The 20,343-nt window shown below is 47.8% G+C and overlaps 1 protein-coding gene across 1 annotated transcript; it reads left to right on the top strand.

Annotated features, from left to right (window-relative positions):
* The first annotated feature begins 5,819 nt into the window (after positions 1–5,819).
* DDX20 (DEAD-box helicase 20) lies at positions 5,820–17,620 on the top strand. The gene is made up of 11 exons (XM_036453315.2): positions 5,820–6,185; positions 6,565–6,659; positions 9,234–9,402; positions 10,886–11,000; positions 12,403–12,545; positions 12,691–12,829; positions 12,914–12,972; positions 14,250–14,332; positions 14,939–15,044; positions 15,160–15,261; positions 16,159–17,620. Exons 1-11 carry the CDS (start codon positions 5,861–5,863, stop codon positions 17,313–17,315), a joined length of 2,493 nt encoding a protein of 830 aa, XP_036309208.1. The 5' UTR covers positions 5,820–5,860; the 3' UTR covers positions 17,316–17,620.
* Positions 17,621–20,343: the final 2,723 nt, after the last annotated feature.

Below are 20,343 nucleotides of genomic sequence, written 5' to 3'. Positions count from 1 at the left end.
AGGTTCGATTCCGGTCAAGGGCATGTACCTTGGTTGCGGGCACATCCCCAGTAGGGGGTGCACAAGAGGCAGCTGATCGATGATTCTCTCTCATCGATGTTTCTGACTTTCTGTCCCTCTCTCTTCCTCTCTGTGAAAAACCAATAAAATATATTAAAATAAATAAATAAATAAATAAAATTCCGGAACAAATCTCTCCTCTGGCCGGTTCACCCTTCCGTCCCTCCTCTGCCAGGCAGCAGGAGCTCAGCGCCTCTGTTCCGGGCAGCTCCCCGGAGAGAGACAGAGGCCTCCCGAAGGTCATGGGCGTCCTCAGGGGGAATCCTTTCTGCCTTTGGCTCCTCTGTGTCACCTTCTCCCTTCGGGCTGGGCAGCGGACAGGTGCAGCCCTCCCGGGCCCCCTGGGGGTCCCCTCCCTGGCGTTCGCGTCTCCCCCAGACACCCAGCAGACAGCATCCGCCTCGGGAGTACGCGGTGATGAGCAGACACCCTCCTGACAGCCCTCGGGGATCCCTCCGGTGCACATTCTATGGAGTGCATCTCACCGGCTGACAGCCGCTTTATCAGTTACATTCCACGTTCCCGGCCTTCGGAGACGCCACGGGCCTCCCCACCTAATAAATCACAGCCCCCCAGTTATTGTTAAGGGTCCCATCAGTCTCTAATAAAACCCCTGCCAACAGGGCCGGGTTATTTATTATGCCGCCCGGACGAGAATGAATGGGGCCCTTCTCACACGGAGGAGAGCAAACGTGATGCCTTCCTCCCTGTGGACAGAGGCTGTGATGTTAGAGGCGGCAATTAATCACCACGGGCCTGGGGGGAGGGAGGGAGGGAGGGAGGGAGGTCTGGCAGGTGAGTCACTGCGGGAGAGGTGGCTGAGCAGTGCTCAGGGGCCCCGCTGTGCCCCCCCTCCCCCCAATTCCTGTGGGAAAGGGTCTGAAGGTGTGGTTGCCCCCTAGGCCAGGGGAGCAGCCCCCTCGGATTAAGCAGGATCCTGAAATGATAAATCCTGCCCAGAGGGCCAGGGATTAGTACTTGATAAAAACTCGAGAGAACACGTTTATTGATGGTGCCAGCCCACTGAGCAGATGGACTGAATGAAGAATGAATGAATATAGCCCGGCCGGCATGGCTCAGGGGCTGAGCATCCACCTGTGAACCAGGAGGTCAGGGTTCGATTCCTGGTGGGGCCCGTATTCGGGTTGCAAGTTTGGTCCCCAGGTGAAGAGTGCAGGAGGCAGCCGATCAATGATTCTTATTATTTATGTTTCTATCTCTGTCTCCCTCTCTGAAATATAGGAGCCCTAACCAGTTTGGCTCAGTGGATAGAGCGTTGGCCTGTGGACTGAAGGGTCCCTGGTTCGATTCCAATCAAGGGCAGGTACCTTGGTTTCGGGCACATTCCCAGTAAGGGGTGTGCAGGAGGCAGCAGATCAACTGATCAGCTGCCTCCTGCACGCCCCCTACTGGGGATTGAGAGAGCAACCCAAGCGGAATCCCACACTGACCTCCTAGTTCAATGGGTGGATGCTCAACCAGTGAGCCACACCGGCCAGGCAGCACTCATTTGACCTTCGTGGTGGGCAGATAAGGTCCTCCCTCAGGTGGGAGGGATGTGCCGCCGCAGCCTCGTTTCCTGCTAACTGCTGTCACACTTGCTCCCCTTCGCACGCACGGAAGGTCTGCTTTCCCTAAACGACTATAGCTGCTCCTGCTTCCACGCCTTTGCACAAACTGTTCTGTTTGCCCAGAATATCTCCCTAACGTGTCTGCCTGGGAGCTCTCCTCCCCCCTCACCGCCTGGCGAGCCCCTTACCTTCGCTTCAGCACCCGCCACGGGAGCCAGCCCCCCACCGGGCGCCATGGCACTTGGCTCTGTCCCCAGGGCTGCGGTCGGGGCAGAAATGCTGGCCTGTGGGACGAGGAGGAGGAGGACAGGGAGAAGAGAGCCATGGCTCTCTGAAGGCCAAGAGCTGTTTGCCTCGCCTTCTCAGAAGCGTGTCCTCTCCCCCACAGGATGGCCACGTGAGGAGCAAGGCAGGCCCTGGAAATGTCATTGCTGCTCGTGACGGTACCCCGCCCCCCGCGACCTGTGGGTCCCCCTCGATCAGCGCCTCCTCTGCGCCGTCTCTCCCTGAAGGCCAGGGCTCTGTGTTGTCCTGTTTCGGTGTCTCCAGCGTTTGGCTGATTCCTCTGAGATGTTCCGGAGATTTTTGTGGAAGGATGAAAAAGAGATGTTTGTGCATGGAATGCCAATGATAACGTTGCCTACCCTTTGTTGCTTTGAGTGTCAAATGAGAAAAAGTGGCTGTAAAAACTAGTACCTGCCGAAACCAGTTTAGCTCAGTGGATAGAGCGTCGGCCTGAGGACTGAAAGGTCCCAGGTTCGATTCTGGTCAAGGGCATGTACCTTGGTTGGGGGCACATCCCCAGTAGGGGGTGGTGCAGGAGGCAGTTGTTTCTCTCTCATCGATGTTTTTAGCTCTCTATCCCTCTCTCTTCCTCTCTGTAAAAAAAAAAAAAAAAAAAAAAAAAAAAAAATCAATAAATTAAAAAAAAACAAACATCTAGTACCTTCCCTTCTTTTCACATTTCCCCACAGATCCTCACGCCCAGCGGGACCTGCCTTTATTTACATTATTTTCTTTCCCTCTGGGTACAGAAGTGAATGGATGGGACCATTTGAACCTCAACATCCATTCTGAATCTGAGTCTTACTCCCACTTCGCTTGGCTCCCAGGTACCCGAGATGAGACAGGCTTTCCAGGCCGAGGGGAGAGCATAAAAAGAGGCTGGGGACCCGCTGTGACTTTATCCCGGGACACCAGGAGGCAGACAAAAAAATACTCCAACTAGTTTCTGTGCCTGGTCCTGTCACGCCTTACCAAGCTCTTCAATGGTCTCTTCTTACCTTTGTGTTTTTTCTCTACAGCACCAAAAAGTGTGATCAACCACATTACTGCTATTTGTAGCTACTGAGGAAAACACTGTATTGATTTGTGTTTTTATTTATTTTAAAAATATATTTTATTGATTTTTTTTTACAGAGAGGAAGGGAGACAGATAGAAACATCAATGAGAGAGAGACATCGATCAGCTGCCTCCTGCACATCTCCTACTGGGCATGTGCCTGCAACCAAGGTACATGCCCTTGACCGGAATCAAACCTGGGACCTTTCAGTCCGCAGGCTGATGCTCTACCCACTGAGCCAAACCAGTCAGGGCTGATTTGTGTTTTTAGTTATAGCAATACCATTCACTCCCGGGAACCCTACTGCAACCTGTGTGTCATAACCAGCAAATACCATAACAGAATGCTATAAAACTACAAGTGTTCTCATCTGGAAAAAGTCTGTTTGTTTCTTTCGGTAGGAGAGCTGGGTCTTTGGCAGTGATGGTTTGAATTCTGCAAACCACTCCTGTGGGCCTGGAGACTCGACAGGGACTCTTGATCAAGAGGGTCAGCCACTCGATCAATGTTTATCAGGTCCACCACAGGCCTGGTGCTGGGCTGGAGAGCCGGGGGCAACCAAAACGCCTCCCTCCGGAAGCTCATGGGGGCTGCGGTGTGAGGGACAAACATGTAAACAGGGAACAAGCACATGGCAAGAGCTAGACGAGAAGTGTTTGCGGTGTGAAAGGGGGGCCCGGGGTGGACAATGAGAAAGGTGGCGGTGAGAAACAGGACCTGAAGCTGGACCCAAACCACCAGAGACACCCGTGTGAAGAAAATCATGGCATCCTCGGTGGACGGGTGGCTGGGGCGGGAAGAGGCTGGCAGGAGCATCCTTCAGGAGGCTGTTGCAATAGTTCGGATGATGCTGGGACCTAACGCAGGGCGGGTGCTGTGGAGATGAGAGAAGAGGAACGGGGATGAAATACGTGGAGACACAGTTACCTGCGCCGGATTGTTAGAAAGGAGAGAGGGATGGTAGAAGGGGGAAGTCAAGAGTAATTCCCAGGTTTGTGAGACTTGGGGTCCAGGTGGCTAAGAGAGGTGGGGTGCTAGAGGAAGCCTGGCACCTTGCCTGCCCCCTCGCAGGAGGCCCCTTCTTTCCTGTGGACAGTTGACATTTTCTAATTTAAAAAAAAATTTTTTTTAATTGATTTCGGAGAGAGAGGAACATCAATGATGAGAGAGAATCATTGATTGGCTGCCTCCTGCACCCCCACACTGGGGATCAAGCCCGAAACCCCCGCATGTGCCCTTGACTGGAATTGAACGCGGGACCCCCTTGAGTCCGCAGGTCGACGCTCTACCCACTGAGCCAAACCAGCTAGAGTGACATTTTCTAAATTTCTAAGCAAAAATGCACCTCTAGGACCCTCTTTCAGTGAGATTATCTTGCCAAAGTCCCTCTATAGGGTTTGGAATCTGGGTCATCACTGAGTGGTGATGTGTGTGTGTGTGTGTGTGTGTGTGTGTGTGTGTGAACTATAAGGACCAGGATTATGACATAAGGACAAAGGAAAAAGTTGGATTTGGATGCAGAATTTTTTAAAGTTTGGAATGGTGAATGAGATCAAGTTGCAGACGTGAAGACACGCCTAAAGCTTGTTGTAGGACATCAGTCATTCAGTGAACAGTGAGCACTCACCGTGTGTCTGATTGCTCCTTTTCCATCAGGGGCATGGCCCACAGCGGGACAGAACCGGCCTGTCCTCAGAGAGGCAGAGACACAATCAGCACGCCGCACTGCGGGCAGCGATACGTGCCCCGTAGAAAAATGGAGCAGGAAGAAAGGAATGGGGAGCCTGCAGGGTGGGGAGCTTAGGGCGTTCAGAAAAGCCTCTTTGAAAAGGCGGTATCTGCCCTGACTGGTGTGGCTCAGTGGATAGAGCATCAGCCAGTGGACTGAAGGGTCCCAACCAGGTTCGATTCAGGTCAAGGGCATGTACCTTGGTTGTGGGTTGGAGGTGTGCAGGAGGTGCTGATCGATGATTCTAACTCTATAACTCCCTTCCTCTCTGAAAAAAAAAAAAAAAGGAAGGAAGAAAGGAAGGAAGGAAAGAAGGAAGAAAGGAAGGAAGGAAGAAAGGAAGGAAGGAAGAAAAGGTGCTGAGCAGCGACCCAAAGTAGGGGAAGGTGGTGAAAAAGGAAGTCAACATCCTAGGGAGGGAGAGGAGCCACGCCCACAAGGGTTCCCTTGGAGACGTCTCTTAGGCTTCCATCCACACGGAGCCGCGGGGAAGGCGGGCGGAGTCCCAGCCTCGCGTGCAGAGGCGGAGACAGGAGCTTGGAGGCGTCAGGCCGCTTTCCAGCTTCGAGGCCATTCACTCATTCAGCGCTCGCGTGCCCGGTGCTGCGACCTGCGATGACGACATCGGTCCCGCGGACCGAGGCCGGACCACGTGGTCCACGTCCCGCTGGGCTCCGGGCGCCTCCCGCGGGCGCAGAGGGGCGGCGAGCGGGCGCCGGAGAGGGAACGGCTGCGGGGCGCGCCGCGGAGGGCGGGCCGGGAGCCGGGGGCGTGGCGTGCGGCGCGCGTCACAATGAGCGCGCGGGGCGAGCGTCAGGCGCGGCGCGTGGCCGGAAGGACCCGCCCACAGAGGCCGGGAGGCGGGGCGGCGGCTCCAGCGCGGACGCGCGGCGCCCTCTGCAGGCCGCAGGCGGCGGCGCCCCGGTAGCCTCCCGTCTCCTCCCTCCGCCTGCCTCAGGCCGCACGTCGTTTGCGGTTCACCCCCGGATTCCCCACCTCGCCACTCCTCGCCTCCGACTTCCGCCCCGCTCCGCCCTCTTCCAGGCCGGGCGTGTCCGTGTCTCCGCGGAAGAGTGCTAATAAAGTTTTCCTCCTTCTCGCTCTCAGGCTCCCGCCCCGCCCCAAGTCCCGCGAGATCACGTGGCGCGGCTACTGCCATGGCGGCGGCGTTTGAAGCCCCGGCGGCCTTGGCTCCCGAGGAGAGCGCTGCGCCCCCGGAGGCTGTTGCGGAGCATGCGGCGGAGCCCGTGGCCGCCCCGGCCGCGGCCCGGGAGCCCCTCGGCCGGCCGGCGCGGAGCCTGCGGACGGCGCACGACGTCAGCGGCCCGCGGACCCGCACGGGGGACGTGCTGCTGGCCGAGCCCGCCGACTTCGAGTCGCTGCTGCTGTCGCGGCCGGTGCTGGAGGGGCTGCGGGCGGCCGGCTTCGAGCGGCCCTCGCCCGTGCAGCTCAAGGCCATCCCTTTGGGGCGCTGCGGGCTGGGTGAGGGCGGGGACCCGGGGCGCTGCGGGCTCGGGGCGGGAGGGGAGGCCCGGGGAGGCCGAGGGGCGCCCATGGCGGCGGCGCGGTCCGGGGAGAGCCAGGCCGGCCCGGCGGGGGTCGGCGCTGCCCGCGTTCCGGCCTCAGGCGATGAACTGCGGTAAAACGGGGGTGCGGTGCCCGGTGTCAGCTGGTTAAGGCCCGCTGCGCGCCGACACGTGGTTCTGAGTCGGAGAGGATGAACGGGAGAGGTTCGGGCACGGCCTGCGCTTTGGTGCGTTCACTAAACGCATCTGGAGCCCCGTCCAGCTCCGGGGTTCATGCGCGGTCCCTGAGCATCCTCAGCCGGCATGCCTGGTGCTCATTCTGCCTGCCTTTGCAGATTTGATTGTCCAGGCGAAGTCTGGCACCGGGAAAACCTGCGTCTTCTCCACCATTGCGTTGGACTCGCTTGTTCTTGAAAACTTAAGCACCCAGGTGAGTTCACCCGGAGGAGGGTGCGTTTCGTGGATTTTACCCCAGGTCGGATGAAGTACCAGTAGCTCCTCAGGAATAGAAGCGAACTGGAGGAATGACTGAGCGAAGCCACTTGAAAAGGATAAAAGTGAGACCTTAGGGCTGTCAACAGAAGAAACATACCGACCCGTAGGGAGTGTTTGTGGGTTTATTTGAGCCAAATGCCAGGAAGCAAGACATCAAGAGATTGAGGGAATGCCTCAGAGCAGTGGTCAGCAAACTCATTAGTCAACGGAGTGGCAAATCGTGGCTCGGGAGCCGCAGTTTGCCGACCACTGCCCCAGAGAAGGGCAGTGTTGCACCTTATTTTATACATTACAATTAAAAGAGAAGCTGCAGGTGGGTTACATGAAATTCACCGGTGGTAGATTAGGGAGGCGGGAGAAGGCAAAGTGGGGAAGCTGTTGGGATTGGATGAAAAGTACAATGATGGACACACTTTTACATAGGTGGGTACAGGAGCATATGATGGCAATAACAATGAGGATTTATGATCTCCCCCGTGGAGCATTGGTTGTGCCCTGCTGGGTCTGGAAAAAGGAGTTACCTTGACATCCAAAGGAATCTTCTATGATAATAAAAGCTGATGAGGTGGGTGGGGGCCGAGCCCCTTGCATGAATTTCATGCATGGGGCCTCCAGTGTTACAGATTCGAAAGACAATAGACAGGCTTAGGTAAGAATTAACTTTTATCAGGGAAGATGCTAGCCTGGGACAGTGGTCGGCAAACTCACTAGTCCACAGAGCCAAATATCAACAGTACGGTGATTGAAATTTCTTTTGAGAGCCAAATTTTTTAAACTTAAACTTTTTCTAACGCCACTTCTTCAACATAGACTCTCCCAGGCCGTGGCATTTTGTGGAAGAGCCACACTCAAGGGGCCGAAGAGCCGCAAGTGCCTCGAGAGCCTCGGTTTGCCAACCACTGGTCTAGGACATGACTGCCTGCCATAAGCTGCTTTTAGTTTAAAGTTTTAATTTCAAACCGTCCTTCGTGGTGACTTTAGGTCTCTGAGTTTGCAAGGCCACCATGCAGGCCTCTCCTGAGCCGGTCAGGTCAGCTTGTGGCCCCTTCTGTCCACAGGTCATTGAGTGGTGGTGGTGTGGCTGGTGACCAAGGATGCATTATTAGTTTTAGAAGCTAGGAATTTCCCATGATTTCTGCATTTTAAATAGAATGTCATGTATGTCAGTTATGTCATTACTTGAGAATACAGATTGAGGTTATTTTTTGTCTGCTGATCAGATTGTGGTGAGATTTAGCATTCGGCCTGATTTATGGCCGTGTGTGCCCTGGCTTTTGCTGATAACTGCAGGTGGCTCGTACACCTCCATGAATGTCTCATCGGTCTCCCATCTTCTAGGGCATTTTTTCTGCCAAGGGCCGTTAGAATATTTATAACATCATTCTGGGGCCATACAAACTTAACAACTTAAAAAATTAGCCTGCTATATTTAGTTAAGCATTTAATTAAGTCACCCCTAATGCCTTGGCCCGAGGGCTGGACAATCCCCCAGCCCTGAGAATCTGTTGAAGTAGGTCTAAGGCAGTGGTCGGCAAACTGTGGTTTGCTGCTCTGTTGACTAAAGAATTTGCCAACCACTGGGAGAGGGGCCTAATCACAAGGAACAACAACAGCCTGTAATTATTGGAATTGAGAGTCTAGGTCAGTGGTCGGCAAATTCATTAGTCAACAGAGTGGCAAACCGTGGCTCTCAAGCCGCAGTTTGCCGACCACTGCCCTAGGAGATGTATCTATACACATTGCTATGAGAGATGTCTGAGATTTTTCTGCCTGTACAACAACATCTCCTAGGATTTTTATGGTTTCATGATTTATATTTAAGTCTTTTATCCATTTTGAGTTTATTCTTGTGTATGGTTAAAGTTGGTGGTCTAGTTTCATTTTTTTGCATGTATCCACCCAGTTTTCCCAACATTTTTGTCTTGCTCCTATTCTTAAGGGAAACACTTTTAGTGTTTGCCCATTGAGGTTGGCTTTAGGTTTGTCATAAATGACCTTTATTATATTGAGGTATGATTCCTCTATTCCTACTTTACTGAGAGTTTTATCAAAAGAGGGTGCTGGGTTTTATCAAATGCTTTTCCTGCGTCTATTGATATGATCATGTGGTTTTTATCTTTCAGTTTTTTTATGTGATGTGTCACGTTTATTGATTTGCGAATGTTGTATCAGCCTTAAATCCCTGGGGTAAATCCCACTTCGCCATGGTGTATGATCTTTTTAACATATTGCTGGATTCGATTTGCTAATATTTTGTTGAGGATTTTAGCATCTATGTTCATCAGGGATATGGCCTGTAATTTTCTTTCTTTGTAGTATCTTTATCTGGTTTTGGAATTAGGATAGTGTTGGCTTCTTAAAAGAGCTTGGAAGTGTCCAGGACCTTTGCTTGCTGGAAGTTTTTAAATTACTGCTTCAGTTTCAGTTGTTATTGGCCTACTCAGGTTTTCTGTCATTCACATGTACTTATTTGATTGACTCGCTAAAGGTGTATTTTACATTTTCTTAGATTTTGATCTTGGCGCCTACAAGAGAAATTGCTGTACAGATACATTCCGTTATCACAGCCATTGGAGTAAAAATGGAAGGCTTGGAGTGTCATGTCTTTATTGGAGGGACTCCTTTACCTCAAGACAAAACCCGACTTAAAAAGTGTCATATTGCCGTTGGATCTCCTGGTAAGGTATCAATGCCTGTTCGTAATTGGAGCTTTTAGGAACTGAACATTTATTTAAAATACATGTTTTTATTGATTTTTAGAGAGTGGAAGGGAGAGGGATAAAGAGATAGAAACATTGATGAGAGAATAGCATCATTGATGGGCTGCCTCCTGCACAGCCCCTACTGGGGATGTGTCCTGACTGGGGATCGGACCAGTGACCTCTTGGTTCATGGGTCATGTTCAACTACTGAGCCACCTTGCCTGGGCTAGACACTTTATTTATTTATATATGTGTGTGTGTGTGTGTATGTGTGTGTGTGTGTGTGTGTATACATATATACATATACATATATATATATATAAATAAATTACGTGTGTGTGTGTGTGTGTGTGTGTATATATATGTATGTATATATATAATTTATATATATAAATTATATGTGTGTGTGTGTGTGTGTGTGTGTATATATATATATGCCTAAGAGACTGTCCAGCCAGTAGCTATGATGCACACTGACCACCAGGGGGAAGACGCTCAATGCACAGGCATGGAAACATGGAACAGACTGATGAATCTCAGAGGGAAGGGGTGAGAAGGGAGGGTGGAAAGAGATTAACCAAAGATCTTATATGCATACTAGCGGGCCGGTGCATGGATTTGTGCACTTGTGGGGTTTCTCGGCCTGGCCTGCGGGGATTAGGTCTATACCAGCAGTCCAACATCCTCCAAGGATTGTGTAGGCCAGACCGAGGGACCCCACCAGTGCACGATGCGTGCACCCGGCCTCTAGTATAACAATAATTAATATTGCACCCTAGCTGGTTTGGCTCAGTAGATAGAGCATCGGCCTGTGGACTGTCCCAGATTCAATTCTGGTCAGGGGCACATGCTCGGGTTGTGGGCTCGATTCCCAGTGAGGTGCGTGCAGGAGGCAGCTGATCAGTGATTCTCTCTCATCATTGATGCTTCTATCTCTCCCTCTCCTATCTGAAATCAAGAAAAATATATTTAAAAATAAAACAGTAATATTGCAGACTTTGATTATTGTGACAATTAATTATACCAATGAAGTGGAGACACTTGACTGGATTGCCAGTAGAACTGATGAACTCTCCATTCCTAAGGCTGGTTAAAAACCATGGGGTAGGCTTCTGAGAACAAGAGGCATGAGGTGACTTTCAGGAAGCCTTTTAAGCCATGCATTGAGTTATTTGCTTTAATCATTCAGTCATGGATCACTCAGAGTCTAGCATTCAGTCCCTCAGCCATTCAAGTTTTTGATAGGAATAGTGTATTTTCCGTACATATTCCTAATGAAATGTGAGGGGGGAATTGGAGTTAGGCAAGATCAGAACTCAGAATTTCTGATTTGTGGTTTAATGTATAAATGAAGATTGCTCCAGGATAGTCAGCCATACAGCCTCTAAGTAGAGTGGCATTGCCTGGAGACTTGCACAAATTTGTTTCATCATAAATATATATATATTTTTTAATTTAGGCAGAATTAAACAACTGATAGAGCTTGACTACTTGAACCCAGGCAGTGTACGTCTCTTTATTCTGGATGAAGCGGATAAGCTTTTAGAAGAAGGCAGTTTCCAGGAGCAAATAAAGTAAGACATACAACTAACTTGACTATTAAAATATTGGGTCTAGTAATAATTAATGTCGTTTTTAAACATTCGTTTAAAATCTTGCTTGGCGTTGACTTGTATTGACATAACCTTCAAACACGTGGTATCTACAGAACGTGTGAAGTGCAATTAACAAGTTTTGCTTGAAAAAGTTTGTGTTTGGTTTGGTTTTTGTTGCAAAACTAGGGCTAAGAAGATGGCGGATGAAGAGCATATTCGGCACTGCATGCTTTACGAGTTCCAATTAGGAAGAAAAGCAAGTGAGGCTGCAAAAAACATCTGTAGTGCTCTTGGTCAAGATGCAGTTAGCGCCAGAAAATGCCAGCGTTGGTTTGAGAAATTTCGCGAGGGAAATTTTTCATTAGATGACAAGAGTGGTCGAGGCCGTGTGTCCAATTTTGACCAAGAAGCTCTTCAAGCTCTTTTGGTACAAAATCCTCAAATTACCCAACAAGAGCTTGCGACAACTTTAAATGGTTCACAAAAAACAATTTCCAATCAATTGCGTGCACTTGGCAAAGTCCAAAAGTTTGGAAAATGGGTTCCTCATGAGTTGACCGATAACAACCGTAATCAAAGAGTCACAATTTGCAGTTCGCTCCTCTCTCGTCAAAACCGTTTGCCGTTTTTAGAGCAAATTGTTACCGGAGATGAAGAATGGGTGCTGTATGTTAATTTGAAAAGGCGGCCTCAATGGTTGGGCAAAAATGAGGCTCCGCAGCCCACGCCAAAACCTGACTTGCATGCGAAAAAAGTGATGTTGTGTGTTTGGTGGAATTTTAAAGGAATTCTTCATTATGAACTTTTACCATCTAACCAAACCATTACAAGTGCAGTGTATAGTGCCCAATTGGAAAGGTTAGCCCAAGCTTTAAGAGAAAAAGAACCCGCGCTGATTAATCGGAAGGGCGTAATTCTTCACCACGATAACGCACGACCGCATACAGCAAGAATCACTGCTGAAAAACTGCGCAATTGGAATGGGAAGTTCTCCCTCAACCTGCATATTCTCCTGATATTGCCCCTTCCGATTACCATTTGTTTCGTTCTTTGCAAAACTTTCTTCTTGGAAAAAAATTTAATAATGAAGAATGCCTCAAAAATGCATTGACTGAATTTTTCGCATCAAAATCACAAGAATTTTACAACAGAGGGATTAAAATGCTTCCTGAGCGTTGGGCACAAGTAGTAGAAAACAACGGCAACTATATTGTTGATTAAATTTTGTTGTATTGTTTAAATAAATTCAATTTAAAAAAAATATTAGAAAACGACATTAATTATTACTAGACCTAGTGCCCCAAAGGGTCTGTGTGTAGCTTTTCCAGGCGGCGATTACTGCCTGAATCGTCTCTAAGGCCTGTGTTCTTCTGTTTTGCAGTTGGATTTATTCTTCCTTGCCTGCCAGTAAACAGATGGTGGCAGTATCAGCTACTTACCCAGAATTTTTGGCTAATGCTTTGGCAAAGTACATGAGAGATCCCACTTTTGTAAGGCTCAATTCCAGTGACCCAAGTCTCCTAGGTATGTATAGACATTGGATACTTACATTGCTGATGTGTGGTACTCTGGAACTTTCCTTTGTGCCTAGTTGTCTATTGCTTTTATATTTGCTCTTATGGGATTGCAGCCCTCGATGTTTTAACAGACGCTCTGGGCTTCTTCATAGGTTTGAAGCAGTATTACAAGGTCGTCAATTTGTACCCGATGGCCCATAAGATCTTTGAAGAAAAGGCTCAGCATTTACAGGAACTGTTCAGCAGAATTCCGTTTAATCAAGCCTTAGTCTTTTCTAATTTACACAGCAGGTACTTACCTTAAAAGGTCATCTGGGGGAAATAAAAGCATGGGCGTGGGCGGTGTCTGTAAATGATCACTGTTATTTCTCACAGAGCACAGCATCTGGCTGATCTCCTTTCTTCCAAAGGCTTTCCTGCAGAGTGCATCTCAGGTGAGCTCATCCTCAGTCCTTTTGGTACCTGACTCTCGGGCCACGAGGCAGAAACACCACTTCCTGAGCTGTCTTGTGAGTGTGAGGTTGCGTTGAGTCTTCAGAGTAAAGGCAATTTCAGGTTCATTTTTCATTGGGATTTTTAAAATACATAGTTTTACTGATTTCAGAGAAGAAGGGAGAGGGAGAGATAGAAACATATCAGAATATTCTTTTAACAAGTAATTTGGTATATAATAAAAAAAAAATTAGGAAACTGGATTTATATTCACACAAAGTTTGTTTTTGTCATCTTAAGAGGAAATATTTTGCTTCTTGACAATCATTATTAAAATGTTAAGAATTGCCAACTGAACTGACTGTTTCATGGTAGGCAAAAGTGATTCATTTTGACACAAAGCTAAATTATTACTGCGGGTTTAGTAGGAATAAAAGCTTTCAAGGAATGTTTGATCAGTGAGAGCCATTTTAGAGGGTTAATTTTTTAAAGGTATATTTTTATTGATTTTAGAGAGGAAGGGAGAGGGAGAGAGAGAAAAAAAATCAGTGATGAGAGAGAATCATGGATTGGCTGTCTCCTGCCCACTTCCTACTGGGGATCGAGCCCGCAATCTCGGCCAGAATGGAAACGGGGACCCTTTAGTCTGTAGGCCGACACTACTGAGCCAAACCGGCTAGGCCTAGAGTTTTAATTTTAATTTTAATTTTTATTGGTTTCAGAGAGGGGAAAAGAGAAACATCAATGATGAGCACAAATCTTCGATCAGCCGCCTCTTGCTGGGGAGCATGACCTCCTGGTTCATAGATTGATTCTCAACCACTGAACCATGCCCGCCAGGCCTTTTTAGAGTGTTGATTGGTATCTCAGCTTAGCCGTTACCCTGTTAGCTTGTTTAATCCTGGTATATCATGTGATACTGGGGAGATTATTTTCTGATGGACTAATATTTTGAGTATAGATCACACTTCAACACCAAATTTATAAATAGCCAATTAAAGCAATTTTATTTTTCTAAGAATTGTTATACTTCACATGGGACTTTGCAGATATAATATTGTATATGCAGGCATAACTTAATCACCATTTAAAATTGACATTTAAAATTTCTGGTGAATTGCCTAATCATATTTTAGAAGATTCTGATTGTAAGTCTTAATCTGGGTTTGCATATAAGGACAACATTAGCTTTCCTTGGTATATTTTTAAATTGTTAAGACTGGGAGTTACGATTCCTGCTTTCTGTGGGTTTGATAATTGTGTGCTTGGGTCTTTTTAGGCAACATGAATCAGAATCAGCGTCTCGATGCTATGGCTAAACTGAAGCAGTTTCATTGCAGAGTCCTCATCTCCACAGATTTGGTAGATATCCTCTCAGTTTGGGTGACTAATCCCCTTGTATGTTCTGTTGTCATACATACAGATTTCATCTGTCATTTTATGTAAGTGCATCATCTGACGAGCATTCCAGAAGATGGTTCTCTTTGCAGTGCTAGGGATTTGCTTTTTTTCTTTCTTTCTTTTTTTTTTTTTTTTTTTTTTTTTTTTTTAAATATATTTTTATTGATTTTGTACAGAGAGGAAGGGAGAGAGATAGAGAGTTAGAAACATCGATGAGAGAGAGTCATCGATCAGCTGCCTCTTGCACACCCCCTACTGGGGATATGCCTGCAACTAAGGTACATGCCCTTTACCGGAATCGAACCCAGGACCCTTCAGTTCCCAAGCCGACGCTCTATCCATTGAGCCAAACCGGTCTCGGCGGGATTTGCTTTCTTAATAATAATTTGTATTTTCATCTTTGTTCTTGAAATTAGTCACAGAAATGAATTTCCTTTTTTTTTTTCCTCCTTCCTCCTAAATATCTTCTTGTTCTTAATTTGGCTCCTGGTTAGACTAGAAAAAGGTGGTGAACGTTGGTACCCATGCTACAGGTAATGAGGCAAATAGTTCTCTTTTTGATTCAAGACTTCCCGCGGGATTGATGCTGAGAAGGTGAATCTGGTTGTGAATCTGGACGTGCCAGTGGACTGGGAGACATACATGCATCGGATTGGCAGGGCTGGCCGTTTTGGTAAATAGAAAAGTTGGGTGCTTTGTTTAAGGGGGAAATCTGGAATGTGACAGTGGACTTGGGGTGCCATTTAGGTGAAAATGATTTACTACTTAACAGTCCCTCTGTGCTGTAGGTACGTTGGGATTGGCAGTGACCTACTGTTGCCGGGGAGAAGAAGAAAATACAATGATGAAAATTGCCCAGAAATGTAATATCAACCTTCTGCCTTTACCAGGTATATTTTGTCTGTTTCATTTTACTATCAAAATAATAGTGGTAATGATGAGAGGCCTAATAAAAATAACCGCTAACAGAATACTTATGTCATCTCAGGCATTGTTCCACGTACTTGACATGTGCTAACTCGTTTAATTCTCACCACCGTCCTGGGAGGTGTGTGCTGTTCCTGTGTGTGTTTTGTAGATGTGGATACGGAGGGGTGGAGAGGTTAGGTACTTTGCCTAAGGTCTTTCAGCTAATGAACAGCAGGGAGAAGATCGCAAGCTGACTATTGGCATGTGAAAAATGTCGTAACTACATACTAGTTCGTAGCCTTGTGGTTTGATTTCACTGTTTTCTAAAGGGAATATTTTACCTCCTGTCGCTGTGAAGGCAGTTCTTGCCGTATTCTCTTTTGTCACCATGGGGAGGGAATAGCAACTTTTAAACTCTGTTTTGAAAGTTTTGAAATGTTTTCTTTTGATTTTAATGAATCATTTCTCAAACTGCTCTTTTTAAGTGGCATCTTAGAAAGTGTGTGTCTGAAACCTATTAATGACCTCTTGAAAACAAAAACCCTAAAAACTCTTATGTGGAAATTTGGTTCATTTGCTATGTTAGGTTATGCTTGTTAGTGTATATATTGGTCTACATATGTGTATATAGGGCATGTCCAGCCATCTTGCTCAGTCCCAATTGGCCAGATCCCAGCAGCAAGCTAACCTACTAGTCAGAGCGTCTGGGTGGCCAGTGCATGTCATAGTGAGCAGTTGAGCGGCCTTAGCATATTATGCTTTTGTTGGTCGAAAGGATGACTGGACACTTAGCATATTAGGCTTTTATTACGAAACCATTCAGAAAATGCTGGTTTAGAGCAGCTGGAGAATGTTAATATGTTACTTCTTTTTTGTAGATCCCATTCCTCCTGGTCTGATGGAAGAATGCTTGGATTGGGATGTGGAGGTTAAAGCTGCTGTGCATACAAATGGCTTAGCAAGCGTACCTAGCCAGCCCCTGAGAAAGCAAATGCAGAAAATAGAGAGAACCTCCCAAACTCAGAAGGCTCATGGTAACCACATGGCTTCTTGTAGAAACACTTCCGTATCTGCACTGTCAGTCAGATCCAAAAACACCACCAAACAGAAGCTTCCTGTGAAAAGCCACTCGGAGTGTGGAATCCTTGGAAAAGCGGAATCACCGAAGGCATCGGGCCGGGCTGTGCCGCTGGAGGAGCAAGAGCAGCATTCTGCTGGGAGCCCTGCAGGCGGCGCCAGCAGCCAGCCCCCGGCCAGAGAGGACGCCCCTGTGTCACTCCCCCAGATCCCGTGTCTGTCTTCCTTTAAGACCCACCCGCCGTGTGCGCTGACGTTCGAGGAATTGTTGGAGGATTATGAACGCTACCTTAAGGAGGGGCTGGAGAAGCCGGTGGAGATCATCAGGCACTACACGGGCCCTGGGGACCGGGCTGGGAACCCCCACAATGGCTTTGTGAGGAACGGAATTGCTGAAGAGAGAGTGCGGGCGTTGGCAAGTAGTAGTCAGTCTGGAGACTCCGAGAGCGACAGCGGCTCTTACAGCTCAAGGACTTCTTCCCAGAGCAAAGGAAATAAGTCCTTCGTGGAAGGCTCTTCCGACATTCCGCTGAGAGGCACGGCGTCGACGCCTGCGGCTGACCACCCGTATCTGGAACCACCTCTGGATGGAAGCGACACCCCGAGTCTGGGAGAGTGTCAGGAGTCACCGGAGGCCCAGACCAAGGCAAGGCAGAAAGCGGGGGCTGGCCAGAGGGCTAAGCCAAGCCGAAGGAGCCCTCGGCGCTCCTCCCATCGGCCGCAGGCAGAGCCCCAGGAAGACGAGTTGTCTGTCCGCCAGAGGGACGCCCAGGCGGGTTTTCCTGGGACCTATCAGGACTACGAGGAGTACTGGAGAGCTTACTACAGGGCTTGGAACGAGTACTACTCTGCTGCTTCTCAGTCCTATTACTGGAATGCTCAGAGGCATCCCGGGTGGATGGCGGCCTATCACATGAACACCGTTTACCTGCAGGAAATGATGCGCGGCAGCCAGTGATGGCCACACCTCAAGCCCCCCGAAGCATCAGCCAGCGAGACTCTGAATAGCCGTCCTCTGTGACCTAGAGCAGAGAGGCCTCCGAGTGGCACTTTTGAGGAGCTTGGCAAGTCTTAGAGGCTTTCTGCTGGGATGCCTTTATTTTCAGATTGTTTGACCTACTGGGCATTTTAAGAGACTTCATGGGCCAAAGAGCTAAAAGGTCCCAGGGTGCCATTTTCTACAAGCCATTCCAAAAACAAACATTTGAAACGACTGCTCTATCACTGCTTACGTAAATAAAAACAGTTGAGGTTTGAAAACGGTGAGTTTATGCTGTGGAGTTCTTTACGAAAGTCGGGCTGCGCTTCCGTAGAGGTATGTACGTTCCTGTGGAAATGTCCAAGTGGACGGTCAGGTGCTCCCCTTTCTTTTAGGCTTAGGGAGGAGGACACGTAGCTTCCGACTTTCCCAGTGGTGCTTGGTTTGATGCTCTTTGCTTCCAGTAAACTTACTTGTTTTAATCTTATTTTGCTTGGCAGTAAAATGCAGACTTAGCCGACTGTGTTGACATCTTGTTCATCCGCTGAATATCTTGTTTCTAAGATTCTGAACGTGGCCCACTTCGTCACACTGCACCCCACAGCCGAGCACGGCAGCGCGGGCTCCATTCTGTTTCACAGGAAGAGGAGCAGCTTTTCAGCTTGGTTAGTTTTTGGATCTTTTTATGTATCTGATGAGAGCTATGTCCCAGAAAAGTCTCGTCTATAAACCAGAATTGGATGTGCAATCCCAAGGGGTCCCAGGACCCTCTGAGCCCGTAAGGAGCCGAGGTGAAGAGCAGCCTCCTGCTGCTGGTGGCTGTGGGAGGGCCCTCGCTCTTCGTGTGAAGTGTTTGGTGGGAGCTGGAGCTCCGTGGGTCTGGTCTTGTGTGTTCTAGAGCTTCCCTCCAGTTCTTACCTAGTACTAGGGTCTAAGCGAAGGCATTGTTCTGTGATATACACCTATAAGTTATGATTTAGAAAAATGTAATTGGAACTTATTCTTTCATTTCTTCTCTATGGCAGTCCTGCCAGGTAACACATTTGGCTCCCAGGCCTTTTCTGTGAGCTGTGTTTGTGTGAGAGAATCCCTTTTGGGTAGCGAGATGTATTTAGTTTTGAAAAGGAAAGCTCTCTGCTCCTGTGTCCAAACGTGGCTAGGTGGCATAATCATTTTCCCTCAGGGCTGTGAGCACACATCCGAGGCCATTGTCATTACCGTCCCGCACTCACATAGCACCGCCCAAAGTTCTGTTTAACGTGGATTCCTGGCGCTGGGGGTGGCCAGTGGTAGGGTTTGCTTAGGGGTGCCAGTATCGCCAAATTAGAGTGAATGAATTAACACTAAGTAGTAAATCCATAATGAGGACCAGTATGTCAGGAGAGACAAATTGCTCATTGAAATAAAAGCCTGTCCGTTGCTATGTAATTGAATACCTCTCTCTTTTATCCTTTGCCCCTCAGTGTAGCCAAGTGCGCAGTGTGTCATTGCTGGGTGATTTAAGTAGGGCACCGCTGCCTCTTAATTAGAAATGAGGTTACCCATTAGTCTCAGAATTAATTGGATTCTCTTTTAAGGTTTGTCATATTTTGTGTTTGTCTTTTTTTAAAATAAAAACTAGAGGCCCAGTGCACGAATTTTGGGGGCCGTCCCTCAGCCCCACCCATGCCTTCTCGCAGTCTGGGAGCCTCGGGGTATGCCCATCAGCTGGACGTCCTTAACGCTGCCCTGGAGGTGGGAGAGGCTCCCACCACTGCTGCTGTGTTTGCCAGCTGGGAGCGGGGCTGTGGGACCGCACTGACCACCAGGGGGCAGCTCCTGCATTGAGCATCTCTCCCCCTGGTGGTCAGTGCACATCATAGTGACCAATCGTTCCACTGTTTGGACAATTTGCGTATTAGCCTTTTATTATATAGGATGACCTGGAGGTGAGCATATGCATAACATGAAAATTTTACTAATTGTTTAATTTTCCATTGGTTTTGCTGGCATTTACCAGTCTAGGTGTATGTCCTATTACTAGTAAGAGAAAATACTTTCTGGCTAGGGAAAAGAATTATTTTGTGACTAGAGTCTTGATAAATGCAGGTAATTTGTGGAATGGGCTAAATATCTGATGACAGCTTTTCAAGTTGGGCTTAATCTAAGTTAAGTAAGGCTGGTGTTGGTAACGTAGAGAAGTCTTTGGGAAACCTGCGTTGGATAATTCTGACTTAGAAGTAGAATATAAATTATGATTTGGCGGTAATTTAAAAGCAATATTATCTGAAGAAGTTTAAGCAGTAAAATTTACTAATCTTTTAAAAACACGTGGTTTAAAGGTTAGCGTCAGCCTTCAAATACTAAAGATAATTAAAGAGGAGTTAGGGTACTTGTGGATCAACTTGTTTGAGAAAAGGGAGTAGTTTGAAGTTTTAGGGGGTTTTTTCCTTCCCCCTAAATGTAAATAAACCTGTTAATATTAAAAAATAAAATTATATTTGTGATATACAATTTTGTCACGGCTGATACTGGAAGTCCATCACAAGGTGATTCTCTTTTTTAAAAGTATGATTTTATCTATTTATTTATTTATTTATTTTAAAGAAAGGAAGGGAGAAGGAGAGTCCGAGAAACATGAATTGGTTGTTGCCTGCACACCCCCTATTGGGGATTGAACCTACCACTTGGGCATGTGCCTTGACTGGGAATTGAACCTGCGACCTTTTGGTGCCAGGTTAATGCTCCAACCAACTGAGCCACACAATCTAGGGCACAGGTGATTCTCTTGTCTTAGCAAAGTGCTATTTGGTGCCTCTGAACAAGTGTGTGTGTCCCGTTAACACTGCTTTTTAATGAAAAGAGCACATGTTGCTCAAAGTCCATCTGGTTTCCAGTTACTTTTTCTACAGATCATTTGAGCTATGGGTCTGTAGTGACACCTAGTGGGCGATAAGGATATGAGCATCTGTGATTGAAATGAATTTCATAGTCAACTTCCAGGGCCTTTCGGCATCATGCATTTGCC

Source organism: Pipistrellus kuhlii, unplaced genomic scaffold (assembly GCF_014108245.1).
Source record: "Pipistrellus kuhlii isolate mPipKuh1 unplaced genomic scaffold, mPipKuh1.p scaffold_m20_p_24, whole genome shotgun sequence".
Classification (NCBI taxonomy): Eukaryota; Metazoa; Chordata; class Mammalia; order Chiroptera; family Vespertilionidae; genus Pipistrellus; species Pipistrellus kuhlii.
Note: the sequence above shows the minus strand (reverse complement) of the source record. Positions and strands in the feature narration are given on the sequence as shown.

Excerpts from the sequence above, each read along its gene's own strand:
- DDX20 (XM_036453315.2), top strand. The coding sequence starts at position 5,861 with ATGGCGGCGGCGTTTGAAGCCCCGGCGGCCTTGGCTCCCGAGGAGAGC. Across the intron at positions 6,660-9,233 it reads TTGAAAACTTAAGCACCCAG|ATTTTGATCTTGGCGCCTAC; the intron begins GTGAGTTCACCC and ends ACATTTTCTTAG. Across the intron at positions 12,973-14,249 it reads TCCTGCAGAGTGCATCTCAG|GCAACATGAATCAGAATCAG; the intron begins GTGAGCTCATCC and ends GGGTCTTTTTAG.